The sequence below is a fragment of the Alligator sinensis genome, unplaced genomic scaffold, assembly GCF_000455745.1.
Source record: "Alligator sinensis unplaced genomic scaffold, ASM45574v1 scaffold550_1, whole genome shotgun sequence".
Classification (NCBI taxonomy): domain Eukaryota; kingdom Metazoa; phylum Chordata; order Crocodylia; family Alligatoridae; genus Alligator; species Alligator sinensis.
This window is the reverse complement of record NW_005841980.1, coordinates 104,720-119,343: the sequence shown is the minus strand read 5'-3', so window position 1 is coordinate 119,343 and position 14,624 is coordinate 104,720. Positions and strand designations below refer to the sequence as shown.

The 14,624-nt window shown below is 43.0% G+C and overlaps 2 protein-coding genes across 2 annotated transcripts in view; both read right to left on the bottom strand.

Moving 5' to 3' along the window:
- LOC102385188 (hepatitis A virus cellular receptor 1 homolog) overlaps nt 1-11,548 on the bottom strand; it is a 19,861-nt gene extending 8,313 nt beyond the window's left edge. The window contains exons 1-6 of the mRNA XM_025200960.1: nt 11,506-11,548; nt 11,305-11,361; nt 9,014-9,358; nt 7,885-7,941; nt 6,704-6,774; nt 5,344-5,383 (exon numbers count right to left, since the gene is read on the bottom strand). Coding sequence (XP_025056745.1) covers nt 5,344-5,383; nt 6,704-6,774; nt 7,885-7,941; nt 9,014-9,358; nt 11,305-11,361; nt 11,506-11,548 — 613 coding nt within the window. The remainder of the gene's footprint in view (nt 1-5,343; nt 5,384-6,703; nt 6,775-7,884; nt 7,942-9,013; nt 9,359-11,304; nt 11,362-11,505) is intronic.
- A 1,350-nt stretch (nt 11,549-12,898) lies between these two features.
- On the bottom strand, nt 12,899-14,618 carry MED7 (mediator complex subunit 7). The gene has a single exon (XM_006021123.3). The coding sequence runs from the start codon at nt 13,965-13,967 to the stop codon at nt 13,275-13,277; it is 693 nt and encodes a 230-aa protein (XP_006021185.1). The 5' UTR covers nt 13,968-14,618; the 3' UTR covers nt 12,899-13,274.
- Nucleotides 14,619-14,624: the final 6 nt, after the last annotated feature.

Here is a 14,624-nt window from a genome sequence, read left to right as displayed (position 1 = left end):
CTCTTTCCTAAAAAAACCCTAAAAAGTCACAGATGGCTGTTATCATCATCGACCAACTGCTTTGTTTGACAAATCCACCCAAGCATTACTCTCACTGAAACAAGAAAAGTCCAGAATAGAAACAGGGTACCGATAAATGCCTTTTCAGTGAAACTGTCTTATTGTAAATGCTTTTCTAAAAGCCCTGGCTTCCTCCATCTCTATTCATCTGTATATCCATCGAGTTCTACACAGAGACCTCTCTGGGAAAACTTCCCATGGCTTCTGCTTGAAAGGATAAGTTTCCAACCCTTGGTTTTTATTTTTAAAAACTGGATGCTAAATTAACTCAGCAGAGGTCTATTGACATTGTGCACACTGCAGTCTCTCTGAGGCATCACCATCCTCGCTAGAGGGGATCTCACCCAGTTACCCTACAGCAAGATCTACATGCTCGCTACCCTGCAAGCAGCATCTGCTATTCTTCTCCGATTCCCATGTCGTTACCTGAAAATAGGACCAGAAGAAGCCACTTCAGGAAGAAGCAGAGTACCATGGTGGTGACAGAGGAGACCGAGGAGAAATGTCTTGTTCAAGTTTCCAAAGGGCACTTAAATTTGTTTCCAAAATGAACTTCGACTTTCACTTCCCCTCCGTCACACAGGAGGTGTCAGCTACATTTGGTCCAGCGCATAGTGCTCATATGTCTAATAAGGATCGACGTTTCCTGTATGAAGTCATCACTGCAGTTTATTTGGTCTTTACTGACAATTAGCTGTGGCTGAAAGAGTGCTGAGTGCTTCCACTCAAAATGCTAACTGCTGGGTGGTGTTTCAAGAGCCGTGATTAAAGCCTGCTTCACCGTCGCTTCTGAAACTGCACCGAACAGTCCCGAGTATGTGATGTGCTAACCTACGCTGGCTGCTGAACTCAGGTCAGTACTGCACTCACTGAAGCAAAACCTTAACGGCCAAGGAGCAATTGTTGCAAATATAGAAAAAACTTAGCTGAACTTAGCAAGCTAAATAAAGGAGCACAAAGAAAGTGTGACATGAACTTATTGCAGTATAAAAAAAACCCCAAACCCTGACAGAATATGACCAGGATGCAAACCTAAGAGCAGGTAACTTTTCAGAAATGTGAGAAACCAGATAGAACAACTGAAAGGGCTTCCCCCTCTTCGAATAGGCAGCATAAGCTGCAAACCATCGTGACCTCAAGTAATCATATTTTACCAGTTGCAGTTTCAATTCACACAGCCAGATGTGAAGGAAGTTTCTTTGCTTTCCTCTGGTCTGGTCAGGTCTTGCAAGCAGATGTTGCTGTTTTCTCAATCTCTTTTGACTGAAATCCAGTTTCGGTGACATTTCAGGTAAGTAACTAGAGGATCAGTGTATTGTAAAATCCTATCCAAAATAATGGCATTAGTGGCTTTCATCCCACAGAATTTACCGTAAAGACCAAGTCACCAATTTCTCACACGCCTCTGCCATGAATTTAAAGTTCCTAAAACTTACTGGACTGACTGCAAAGCACTCAAAAGAGTCGGGGTGTGAAACCCATGACCAACACCTCATGCTTTCAATGAGGCAATGTGAGTATCACAGACAATGAGGGTGGGAAGGTCACATCTAGTCCAACCCCCTGCTCAAGACCCAACTACATCATCCCAGCCAAAGCTTTGTCTACCGGGGTCTTGAAAACCTCCAAGGATGGAGACTGCACCACCTCTCTGGGTAACCTATTCCAGTGCTTCACCACCCTCCTCGGGAGAAAATTCATCCTAATACCCAACCTCAAGTTCCCTTGCTGCAACTGGAGCCCACTGCTCCTTGTTCTGTCATCTGTAGGCACACACCATTTGGTTTTGAAGCTTAAATGTCACGGATCCTAATGCTCATTAACAAACACACTTAGACTCTGGGGCTAGCTTAAACACGTGCTTTATACAGAAGGTGCAAAGTAATAGACTCCTCAGCTGAGGAACCTTTGTTCTGACAGTCTAACACCAGCATTGTCTCTAGACCCATTCAAACCATTGTTTAGCTTCAGCACAAAGCACGATTGTGACCATCCCCTCTCCTTGCAGCTGTGGCAAGGCAGGCAAGGACTGAATGAGCACAAAGGGATGCAGCTGACTACGGCAGGGTAGGTATGTGGCCGGCTGGTCTTTGCAAGCTTGCACGGCTAGTGCCCTGGGATATATTTTTGTGAGTAAAGGGTCTCTTTTGATTTCAACTGAAGTGAGTAGCAGGTTTCCCGTTGATTTCTGTGGGGAAAACATCACACTCAACAACTCATTCCAGGCAGTCTGTTGACTCAGAAACCATTTTATTTTCCTTGTGCAATACATTCTTTTTTTTTTTTTTTTTTTTTTTTTAGCTATAACTTGGTGTCACTGTAATGACATACCGAGCTCAAGCTAAAGGGAGTGAAGTTTTTTAAAAGTGCACATGCTTTACTGGATTTCCCCAGAACAAAATACACGATCAGAAAAATCTCAAAGGATTTTGAGGTCTGACTGGCATTTTCATCTGCTTGCAATGAATGTTAGATCCTTCCTTCTTCTGCCCGTGTATTTGTGGGGGACAAGTCATAGCAAGATGGGTAGTGCATCGGATTTCTGCAGCCTCAGTGGAGAGAAGTACTCAAATCTTCTTTTGTGGAGAAGGATGTGGATACTGAACCAAGATGACATCCTGAAACCTATGGTACCTCTACAGGACACGAAAAAATAGTCATGGGGTGTGTGGGCGTGCATGTGCACACGCATGGGGCATATCTATATATCTAGATCTATAGATACATACACACACACACACGTACGTTAGCTGTGGTTTTTGGAACATCCTACCTCCTGCAAATGCCAGTTCCTGTTCATAATGTGGTTCTGGGTGGCCTCTATGTTCTAGGTTTTTTTGACGGGAGGAGGAAGCACTTGACATGCGTTTCCAGAGTAATGTGTGCTTAGTCACACTGAACTGAGGGGAAAATAACGTAAGTGCTGTATGTATTCCAAGCCTGACCCTGCACCAAGTGCTGAGCCCTCTCTGCTTCTGTTGGCTCAACTGGGAGTTGAGGGACTTCAATGCCTTTTTGCAGACACTCAGCATCACCAGCCAAGGAGGCAGCTTTAAACCACAATGCAGTACAACTTCTGTTTCTTGAAATGCTCACAAGACTAAACACCTCAGCCATCACAGCTGCCATAGACTAGTCAAGCCCAGACCATCACCGTGCCCATGCATGCCTGCAGCACAGCAAGGGACAAAGCAAGGCAGAGACCAAGCTAGATATGAAAATGGACCAAAGCTGCTCACTTCCCAGTTGCTTAGTCACTGTGGCACTTGCTCATGTTCCACATAAGAAACAGATGTTTGCAGTCTGAGGTGAACAGCACTTACTCCTACATTACGTGAATGCGTTCTCAGAGCCAGGGGTCAGCTAAGCAGACAAACTGGTCAGCGCCTGTGAAGTCAGACTTGTTCCTTTGCTGAAACGATATTTCAAACTTTGGCTTTCAATTTGCTCACGACTTTGGCGCGCTTCTCTCCCTCCAGCTGGTTATGCTTTTTCTTGCTGGTGCCAAAGACACCCTACACATGGCCAGTGCAGAGGTTAGCACAGGAAGCAGCGTACTTTGTGCTAGTTTTGTACTTCCAGACCAGTGGTTTTCAACCTGTGGTCCGCTAATCCAAGGGCTTGCAGACTAACTAAAGGGTCTGAATTCACAGACTAAGGGGTCCTGATCGATCAAAAGTATGTGAATATACCCACATTTACCATTCAAAGGGGTCTGCACCTCCACTCACAATTTTTTAGGGGCCTGCAAATTAAAATACATTGACAGCTATTGCTCTAGGCAAATACCAGTGTTGCCTTCCCCACTTGTGGCCAGTCATTAAATTGCTGTATCATGCATCTTTGGATCCTACATGAGTTCAAGTCCACCAAGCCTGAGTAGTGTCCTGGCTTCTCAGATGCATTTGTGGGGTTCAGGCTCCCTAACTACCACCAGGCCATGGGATGTGAGACCCCCACAGGCCCAAGCCCCATGACCAGATTAGTATTGAACTTACTGAGTCTCCCCAGAGATTAGCACCTGGTCTGCCCAGAGCTGCATTCACATGGGTACTCCGGTTATAGTGTCACTCTGCAGGGATTATCTGGTAATTGAAGCAACCCCCATTTGTGTTCCAGTTAAGTGAGAACTCCCTCATCTCACCGGCAGCAAGCTCCCCTCTGACAATAGGTCACCCTAGCCAGAGAGATCCTTCCCTTGTCTTGTATGCACAAACTTGGCTCCGACCACGACGGTGGGACAAGTGCCACAACACTGGCTGAACTTCATGTGCTCTACTTCTACCTCAGTTCACAAGAGCCAGTAAAGCTGGTCAAAGTCAGTTGTTCTTGCAGCCACCTTGCTGACTCCTCTTGCCTCTGCAGCAGGAAAAAGATGCTCCTTCTTTACTCTTTCAACGCAGCCCTTCAAGCTCCCCACAGACTAGTTCGTACTTGCTCTCAGCAAAGGACACAGTAGATGGTTGTACACCAAGTGGGGAATCTAATCCACATAGCAGGTTTACAAGTCATAAATCTCACAAAATAAACTTAAAATCCTGTGCTGACTCGAGACTCATTCCCCAAACCTTCACACACACAGTTTGTGAGGACAGGCATGCTGCCCTTTAACTTATTGTATAAACATTTTCTCTTTGATGGATCCCATGTTCCAGGATGAACTGGACCTCTCCCTGTCCTGAGCTGCTAAATGAGACTGGGCTGCAGAGAGAAGAATAGAGACAAAACAGAAATGTCTTAAGAAAAACAGAGCAGGCCAGGCAGCTGAATCCACCAGGAAAATAAGAAGTATAGCGACACTTGCTAAACAGGAGTTATCATAACTGAGAATTTCTAGGCATTTCCTGTCTGAAAGTCTCTTGCTTGGCATTACAGAACTTCTTTCCCAGACTTGAAGGATACTGTGTGCCTGAAAACGTGCCTAACATCTCTGTCTCTAATTACAAAGCTTCTCAAATAAAAAATGTAGCCCAAAAAACTTTGCTTCTTGCTTATTTCCTGGACCACTGCAACTACAAGATACCTATTAACCAAATATACATAGTCCAACAAGTAATATAAATGGTTAGATTCATATTTTTTCCTTAACTGACCAATAGTAATGATTTGTTTAATAAATCTCTTCCCTTTCTGCCATTTTATTTGCTGTTTTCTCTGCCGATATAAAAAGGCAATTGCATGGAGTCTGAGATGCTGCAGGACTATCTGTCCAGAACTGATAGTTAGAAGAGGGAGAGCTAGACTGCCTTCTTACAACGACAAACAAAAGGGGTTTGTTCTTACCTTGCCAACTTCTTCCTCCTATGTCTGCAGTGTACGTACCCTGTAAATGATAAAAATAGGGTATAATATTTACTGGAATATATATTCTGAAAAGCAGTGACTACCAGGAAAAGCAGCAAGGGAGAGGATTAATAGGAAATGTTTAAAGGGTTTCAATTAGGAGGGGAAATTCACACCCACGGGTTATCCCCGTGAAAGTGCTGGTTGAGAGCCTCCAAGAGATAGTCCTGGCTGTAATTGCCCCAGATCTGAAGCTATTTGGGGCAATTACAGCCAGGACTCTCTCTTGGAGGCTCTCAACCAGCACTTTCACTGGGGTAACCCATGGGTGTGAATTCTCGCTCTTATGTTTAAAGGGTTTTAATTTCTATTCTTTAATGACCAGTGAGAGCTAGGATAGCAGAGTGTGAAAAGCTAACAGCAGCAGCTAAGGAAGTGAGTCAGGCAGTGTGGGAATGAGACAACTCCCCAGCTGCTGTTGATGACCAAGATCGTGGCCAAATTAGAGAAACAGAACTAATAAAGGTCCTTGCACTATCCTCTCTACAAATTACTCACATTCAAAGATACCCAGAGCCACAACTAGGATGACTAGAGCTGATGCACCAATGCCCATTCGAATGTATTCCCTTCTCTTACTGGAGTATGCCACCAATGAGGGAGGGAGTGAGGTAGATGCATTCTGTTGAAACAAAAACCAGAAGTGTATTAGCTGCAATGACTGAAATCATCTATGCATCTTGAAAATCACTCTGTCCTTGTTCAACTATGTAAGAGGTAAGGCACCCAGTCTGAGATACGGTCCTGTTTCCAATGAGTTGCTACATCTGGAAACTTAAACACAGACCTCTACGGTTTGTGATCCAAGTTTTAGGATACGAATTTCCAAGGACCCTGCTGAAGCTGGTATGATTTTTCCCTTGCTAAGATGGTAGGAGAATAACAGAATCAGTTCCTTAGGCTTTGTCAGTGAAGTGTTAGTCATCAGCACTATTTCTCAGGCAGACTAATTATGAATAGTTCTTTCTCAATCCAAAAACAGCACTGCAGAAAATGACCTGGAGGAACAACGGAGTCACCACTTAATTTGAACCATTTTACATTGATGCATTAAATGACAAGAGAGTTCTTTACATCTCTAGGAGTTGCTGATTCGGAGTTTGAGGCCATACTGGTTTGACACTGGAGTATGTTTTGTGGGCATATGAAGCTACTGGGCAAATAGAAAAAGCAAACAGAAAAATGTGAATAACAGCTCCTTCCTTCTTTGCATTCAGTCAGAATTTTAGTTGTAAAACATTCTATTTCCCCATAAGAAATACAACTAATTTACCAACCCCACTGCTCTGGATGTGCTTACTAGGAAGCTGCTGACAGTAGAAGGCCATGCTGATGTGACGGTAGAGAGGATTTCACTGGCAGCTGAAGCACCTGAGTAGAGAAAAGGTGAGCTGACATCACTTAGCACAGCTAACCATGCTTTCCTTCTTTACAGCCACATGACTCTTGCTTCTCTGATTATCTGACATGCCCTGATGAAAACAGATGGGTTTTAGATCAGGGAGCAAATGGTGCAAAAGTGCAACACGAAAGGAGTACTGCACAGCTTATGCAAACAAAGTCTCAAAATGGCCCAAAGCATATTTGTAGCATTTGAGCTGACTAAACTGGGAAACATTCAAAAAAGCCACATGTATCACATGTCAGTTTGATGTTGCTTCCCCAGATCAAAGCAATTTATAACATTTAAAATGCAGGGCTACAATCTCAAAGAAATACAACCATCTGTCCCCTTCTGAGGCTTCCTTCTTCACGGTCATGCCCATTGCAAAGAAAGCAGGCATGCGTATGCTCAAAATAAAAAATAGCCCATGAAGAGCAGAGGACCAAAAACTCATGAGTGCTGAAATGAAGGCTTGCCTCTCTGCAGCCAGAACAGGGATATAACACAGTGTGAGATAGCTTTCATTTCATTTTCTGTTTCCATCTGCAGAAACAGAGGATGTTGATTATGTCATGACACTATACTTCTCAAACTGACAAAACCCAGATCAATAAAAAACTGTGTATGCCGTCTCTGGTTTTAAGTTTGAAATGAAAATAATGAGAACGAGATGTCTTATAGACAAATTATCTTGACTGCCAGAAATTTTTGTAGCAAGGCCCGGCAGACACTTATAGACCTCCCCCAGCCCCTCTTATCCCCACCTACCTAATATCTTGAACATAAATCCCGTGGGAATCTATTTTATACCACAAACCTGAGCGTAAACAAGCATTTAAGGTCCAACAAAACACACACAAGCCTAGAACAAAATACTGACATGAATGAGTCAAGTTACTCCTGTGCTTATATGTTGGCAGCATAGCACCCTCTTTCCTCATTTCTACGTTGTAGTTACAGGCTTAGTTCTGATCACAAGAGTTTCGCATAATTCATCTACTGCATTGGTCCCATATGTTATGGTGTTGCCCTTTCTGAATCCCATTGCAAAGCAGTTTACAGACATTAAAGATGTGGAATCCTCTACTGATCATTACCTGAGGTGTCCTTGGAGCTGTGAGTTGAGAGGCCTGTAGTGGAGATTGTAATTGATGCTAAAGACCAAAACAAAACCCACACACATTACAACAGACATAAGCCAAATCATGGTAACTCAGTCACATTTCATTCTGCCCTGCTTTAGCTTTCCCGACCAAAGCACAGGAGTGGATAGACAAAAAGACTGCAGTCAAACAGGTGATGCATGATAAATTCTGCCCCCACCTCCAGCTCAGCATGATTTGTTCACCTAACCACAGGCTGTGTAGACCAACTGGGAGACCTAAACCTCTTCACACTCTGCAAGAGGAGGCTGAGAGGTGATCTCATGGCCACCTACAAACTCATTGGGGGAGCCAGAAAGAAACAGGGGATACAATGTTTACCAGGGCACCCGTTGGGGTAACTAGAAATAATGGCCACAAACTGGAAGAAAGCAAATTCAGATTGGACATCAGGAAAAAATTCTTTACGGTGAGGGTTGCCAAAATATGGAATATGCTTCCAAGGGAGGTGGTGCTGTTTCCTTCCTTGGAGGTGTTTAAAAAGAGAATGGACAGACATCTGACCCCAGCCCTCTTTCCTGCCCAGGGCAGGGAGTTGGATCTAACAGGTCCCTTCCGACCCTAACAACTATGAAACTAGAACCACATACAGGATGCGTCTACACGAGACACTTACTGCGCAGTAGCCTAATAACACTGCGCAGTAGCATGCCAGGCAAAACCCATGCTACTACACTACTGTGCAGTAAGCATCAATAAAAACCTGTGCGCTGGTGCTACTGCATAGTAACATGAGCACATTTAGTACTTATTCAAGTGCTAAACTTACTGTGCCATAACTATGGTGGATTAATGAACACGTAGACACGCCCATTGTGAATGCTTATAAGAGCTGTGTCTCATAGCACGCAGGAAGCAAAATCACCATCACTAAACATTGCCTCTTCCGGCATTACAGTGGCAAGCACAATTTCATCTAGGCAGGTACAGTTGTACCTCCAAAGTCCCTGCGATTCACATTGCAGAAAGTAATCCTAGTATTTCTGTCACAATCGGTGTGATGCTATCAGCTGCCAGGAGGGTGATCCTGCAGGACACTCGTACAAAGAAGAGCTGTGCTCACCTCTCTCAATCACAACGTCCACATTCGTTTTCTGATCATTAAACCACCCATGGATTTCCACACGGCAGCAGTACGTCCCTGTGTCTGCTTCCCTTGCTCTCCGGATGGTGAGGGACACGTCCCCTCTCAGCTGGTTCCCAGATAACTGGTATCTGTTGTCTTGCCGCTGTGTCACCCTCCTGCCGTCTGTCCAGAGAATTAGGTTTGAACACTGAGAATTAGGACAGGGCCCCCGGCCCCAGCACATCGTGGTCAGGTCGCTCTCTGTTCTGACACTGTAGTGGCAGGACAAAGTGACATCCTGACCCACCACGCCTTTCACTGGAGATCCTGAGACTGAGGAACCTGCAGACAAGGAGACAACTGGAGTTGAGAATGGGATAGGATAGTGTGGAGGTTATAAGGGAAACAGGCATGGACCAGTCTTCTAGAAGAGGGAATAACTAGAAGCAAATAATGATATAGAGTTTAGGGTTGAATTCCCTTTTGTTCAACAGTTGTGTTTAACATTACCTAGTGGGCAGATTTTTTTGAGCTACATCTACAAGGTGAGCCAAAGACTTGCATATCACTCGCATCCTGCTCGTTTATTAACTTTCATCTCATTTAAGAGAGGCGTACAGGATACAGGGTAGGGATTTATCCAGCACATTCAGTTGCACCTTCCTTGCAAACATTGTTTCAGGGCAAGAGGCTGGCTTAGTGACACCAAGCCTGTGAAAATGTACAGTTCTTTCTAGTAGTGCTAGGTTTCTCTTTCCTTGTTCATTTGGTGCATCAGTACATGCATCATGAAATAATACAACAGATAAAATGCAGAACTTACTTTAGAAGTGCTGTGGAAATCTCCCACAGACCCAGGAGTCACATTCCTGTGTTTCCTCTTAAGAGTTAGCTTTAACACACTCACCCACTCCACCTAGAGGTCACAACTACTACCCATTTCATATCAATTACAATAACGACACATTTTCTATGATTTTCTGCTGGTATGTTGTAGGGCATTTGCTAGTGCAAGCAAGCCTATCTTTGATTCACGGGCAGATAAAGTATAGACAAATTCAGCAATTGCTGCAACATCAAATGATACCGATGTAAACAACGCCACTTGTGTCAGCTATTTCTTTAGCAACATAAATGTAGCAAAAATGGTTTCAACTTAACCCTGATGGAAATAAAGTTACAGCAACTTAGCTAATTCATTGCACTTGATTAGCAGTTGCATTTATAACAGCCAATGTGAGCAGCAGCTCCTTCTTCCCTCTCTCAGAGTTTAAAGGCAGAGGCAAGGATTTTGGTGGTTGTTTTCTTTTAATGGACCAACAGGTGAATTTTTTCATATCCTTATCCTTGCTGAAGTCAGTGGATCTGCTAATAACCTTTCAGGTTACATTTAAAGGCTCACTTGTTTAATGAAAGCTGAAACAATAGAAAACAGTGGCCAAGGCACAGACCGACATGTAGAGGCTGAGCCACATTCACAAAGGGTTTGTACTGTGACAAAAGCCACAGTAACATATGAAATAATCTGTTCTGAAAATATACTGAATCGATACTTAGCAGTAACAAAATAGCTTTCAGTTTAATCTTTTATTTGAAATTAATAAAATGAATAACTTCCTAGATTGTATCTGACCGTTGTATTTTAGGCAGATTTTAGAGAACTGATGATTAAACACTGTCCATTATTTCCACATTTTTAGTTCTTCTGAGTAAATTTGGTTCTCTTTCAATATCAATTTTGAAAATGCATAATTTGCTCATGCCAGGAATGGAAAAAAGTTACGGTTTGGGTTGAAAAGCACTGAAGATCACAGCAAAAAACCTCTCTAATGGATGAGCATATTTGTTTTTAAAGAATGCACCAAAACATTAAATTGCATCCAAATAGGGAAAAATCCAGAATATAAATAGATGAATAAAGCTCTTATAAAAGAATGAATACAGTTCTAAATGACAGTTAAATACAGTTCGAAATGACATAGTTCTCAATCGTCTTTACCTAACAACTGTAGGCAGAAACATTACTTATAACTAAGATTTATAGACAACGCTGGTAAAAGCTCACATTTGAAACAGAGCCTTTCATTTATTTTTATGGAAAAAATATTTAATAGCCGTGATGGTAAATTGCAGATTCCATGACAAACTAGAACACTAACACGACTCCGCTTTCTAGAAGACACTGTATTTAGGCTATACTTAACTTCCCTGCAGTGAACTTGGGAAACTTAGGCATTAATTATAAACGCTCCACCCACTACTGGTCACTCTTACTTTCCTTTAGTTACCTGCAATTAGGAACGTTAGAATCCACTTCAGCGAGACGAAAGGACACAGGGTGACAACTGAAAGAAAGCAGAGAAATTCTATGTTCAGGCTTCACAAGAGAACGTTAAAAAAAAGCAAGTGTTCATTTCTTAGTTTTTTAAATGCCATTCCTTAATGGTGTCGTAATAGCGGTTACAACAGCACAGCCCGGTCATACTTACACCTGCTCCCAATTGAGGCTGACTTTTCCTGTAGCAAATTCATTGTTTCAATTGTCCTGACAAGTGCGGCGGGGGGAACAACCTACTGTTGACTGTGGTTCAGCTGTGAAGTACTAACTTCAATAAAAAACCTGTGGCTGAAAGAACGTACAAAGCCTGCTCTGTCTGAAGCAGAACTGAGACTTGAGGTTTGGTCTTATTTACGCTTGCAGCTAACCTCAGCATTTATGCCTAAATTTAATACAACTGAGCTTGATAGTTTAAGCAATTGAGGAAGTAGAAATGTGAACCTAATATGTGTCAATAAGAACTTGCTATACTGGCTTGTTATATTAAATGGTATTTAGGCAGCTTCCAAAAATGTTGTGGAATACCAAGTATGCTTGACTATTCTCAAAATATATTTCAAACAACTGAGAGACCTAGTTTGCTTAAGTCCCTTTGGAAATCCAACAGGATGCTTATGGGCATCTTTATGCACTTTTACATACCTTTGAAAATACAGCCCAAGTTTTATTTTCCCCAATCTAGAGTCAGGGAACAGAAGGAAGGGGCAGCTTTCCTTTGGTGCCTCTCTTCACAGGGTCAGTAACTGGCATAGCTCTTTTATAAAGGCAATCAAGACATCTTATGGTAAGCAATAAAAATTCACTCTCTCCCATTTACCTTTTATCCCAAAGAATTTTCAGTTCTATTACTTAACTGATGTAACTGGATTTTATAGTTAAATTAAGCCTCTGTCATGGATTTAAGATACTGAAACATTTGATTAGCCCTTAAATCAAGGGACCCTGTAAGAATCTGCACAAGTTAAAAACTTTTAATTTGAAAAGAGCTAATGACTGGGCTAAATCTGCCTGCCTTTATGCCAGGTTTGACTCTCTGCTTTCAGGTGCCTAAATGGTAAGCACCAAATGCTCTCCCTTTCAGGTATTTTCATTCTGCAAAGGTACATGCCAGTAATTAGCATGAAAGTAGATATTCCCTCCTTTACAGTAATAAGAAATATTTAGGGTTTGTGCTTTCAGGGGTTTTTGTGTATTTGAGAGACTAATGTTTGTTGCATCTTGGAAAATACAAGTACATTTTGGCACTGCCATTCTCTTCTATACAGATGTTATTGTAGGCTTACTTATGAGACAGTAGTCTAACATCAGTCCCCTGATAAATAAAATTTGTTAAGATGTTTTACAATGTGAGGGAAAAAAAGTGATTTTTGCAGCCACTATTAATAGATCCGACAGTAATCAGCTATTGTTTATAACAGAATATAACATTTAATAGAAGTTGTGGAAATGCAAGTAAAGTACCTTCAACGTTTTAGAAATGGGTCAGAATCTGGAGCATTCAGTAATTTCTCCATCTTTCCTCTGCTCCTACATTTTATAGAAATTCACAAGATACTTTCATCTTTCAATCAAAACTATTTATTCAGAAGTAAAACAAAGCCATCACATGAGCCTTACTTCACTGAACTGTTATGATGCACATTTTCCCCACCCATCAACAACATTATAGAAATTTTTACTTTTCTGTTCTTACGACCACATGCAAATAACATCTACAACACAAGCAAACTCCATCTGCTTGAACACCTGCAAAAAAACCCCAAAAACCCTACAAAAAAAGACTTGAGTTTAGACATTTATACATACACACACACTTAAGTTTCACGATTGTTTTTATTGGTACAGATAAAGGCAGCAAAAAGTACATTATACAAACTTCAATATTAATCCCACTTCTCACCCGCTACAAAGAGCGTCCTTTCATGTCATTTCATCAATAATGCTACACATCGCCGCATCTTTGTCTAAAACCTGATCTTTCTTACAGACCGAGCCCGCTCTCTGCTGTTCGTTCTGCCCGATGCAACTGCTGCCGTCATCCGTATCCATGGGTTCAGTTTTTATCCCCAAACCTCCCTCAGAATGAGGTAAGTCATCAGGCAAGGAGGCCAGGCAATTCTGGATCATTTCTACAACCCGCTCCAAATGCTTCTGAAACCTCTCGGCTGTCTCGAGACGCTGACGCTTCTGCACTTCCATCATGACCCGCAGCGTCTCTCTGGCCTGGTGCGGACGATACTCGTTTATAAGATGATGGACGTGAACAAAAAGCAGCTTCAAGTCTTCCAGTTTCTCCTCTCGTTTTATGCTGCCCGGACTCCTTATCAAGATATCCAAGAGGTCCAAGAAGTTGACCAGGATGGACATATTGAGTTTCCTGAGCTCCTTTTTGTGATCAAACTGCATGGGATGCAACCGTTCGATCCCTTGGGTTTCCAAGGGGCGGATAATAAGATCGTCGCATTGGAACTGGTTACCAAACATCATGTAGCTGTCTTTCACAGGCGGCGGGGGCTTCGGGGCCAGCCCCTTGCGAATGTTTTCATCTGTATATTCCTTTATATATTGCATCGGAGGTGGAGGCAGAGCGCTCACTTGCTGCGGTTCCCCCATGGTGGCAGAGAAGTGCCTGGGGTGTAAAAAACAGCCCGTAAAACACCGCTCAGACCAACTGGAAAAAAGGAGTTCACGACACAGGGACAAACCCGCCGACACCCCTGAGACCAAGCGGGATGTAACGCAACCGACAGGAAGTCAAATGCTCCAGGACGCGGGTCGTAGAGATTAACACAACCTTTCAGAGGTTGGAAGGAGGGGATATTTACTTCTCACACGCATGCACTTTTCTTACCCTGCTAGTTCTTTAAAGAAATGTCATTATTTACTTGTTTTTATTCTCGAAGAATTGGAAGAAACCAACAAACATAAATAATATGCATCGAGTGCGGGGGGGGGGACACGACACGCTGTTTGATGCACACACAGAGCTGGGCGAGCGCTCGCGTGGAAACCACCTCGCCCCGCTCTGTTTCTACGGGGGTTTATTAAACGGGCGGCAACCGTTGTTGGGACAAGTCATGCAAGAATAGGGACGGGGCGAGGCTGGGGGGCGGACGGACACACAGGATGCTGGTCAAACCAAGCCCTTGTGATCCCATAAGGGGGGATCGGGGGACACGTACACTGAGGGGAGCAGACCCGCTCAGAAGGAAGGCTACATTTGGGGGACCAACCCCCCCCTCCCAGCCAACATCTGGGAGATGAACCCCC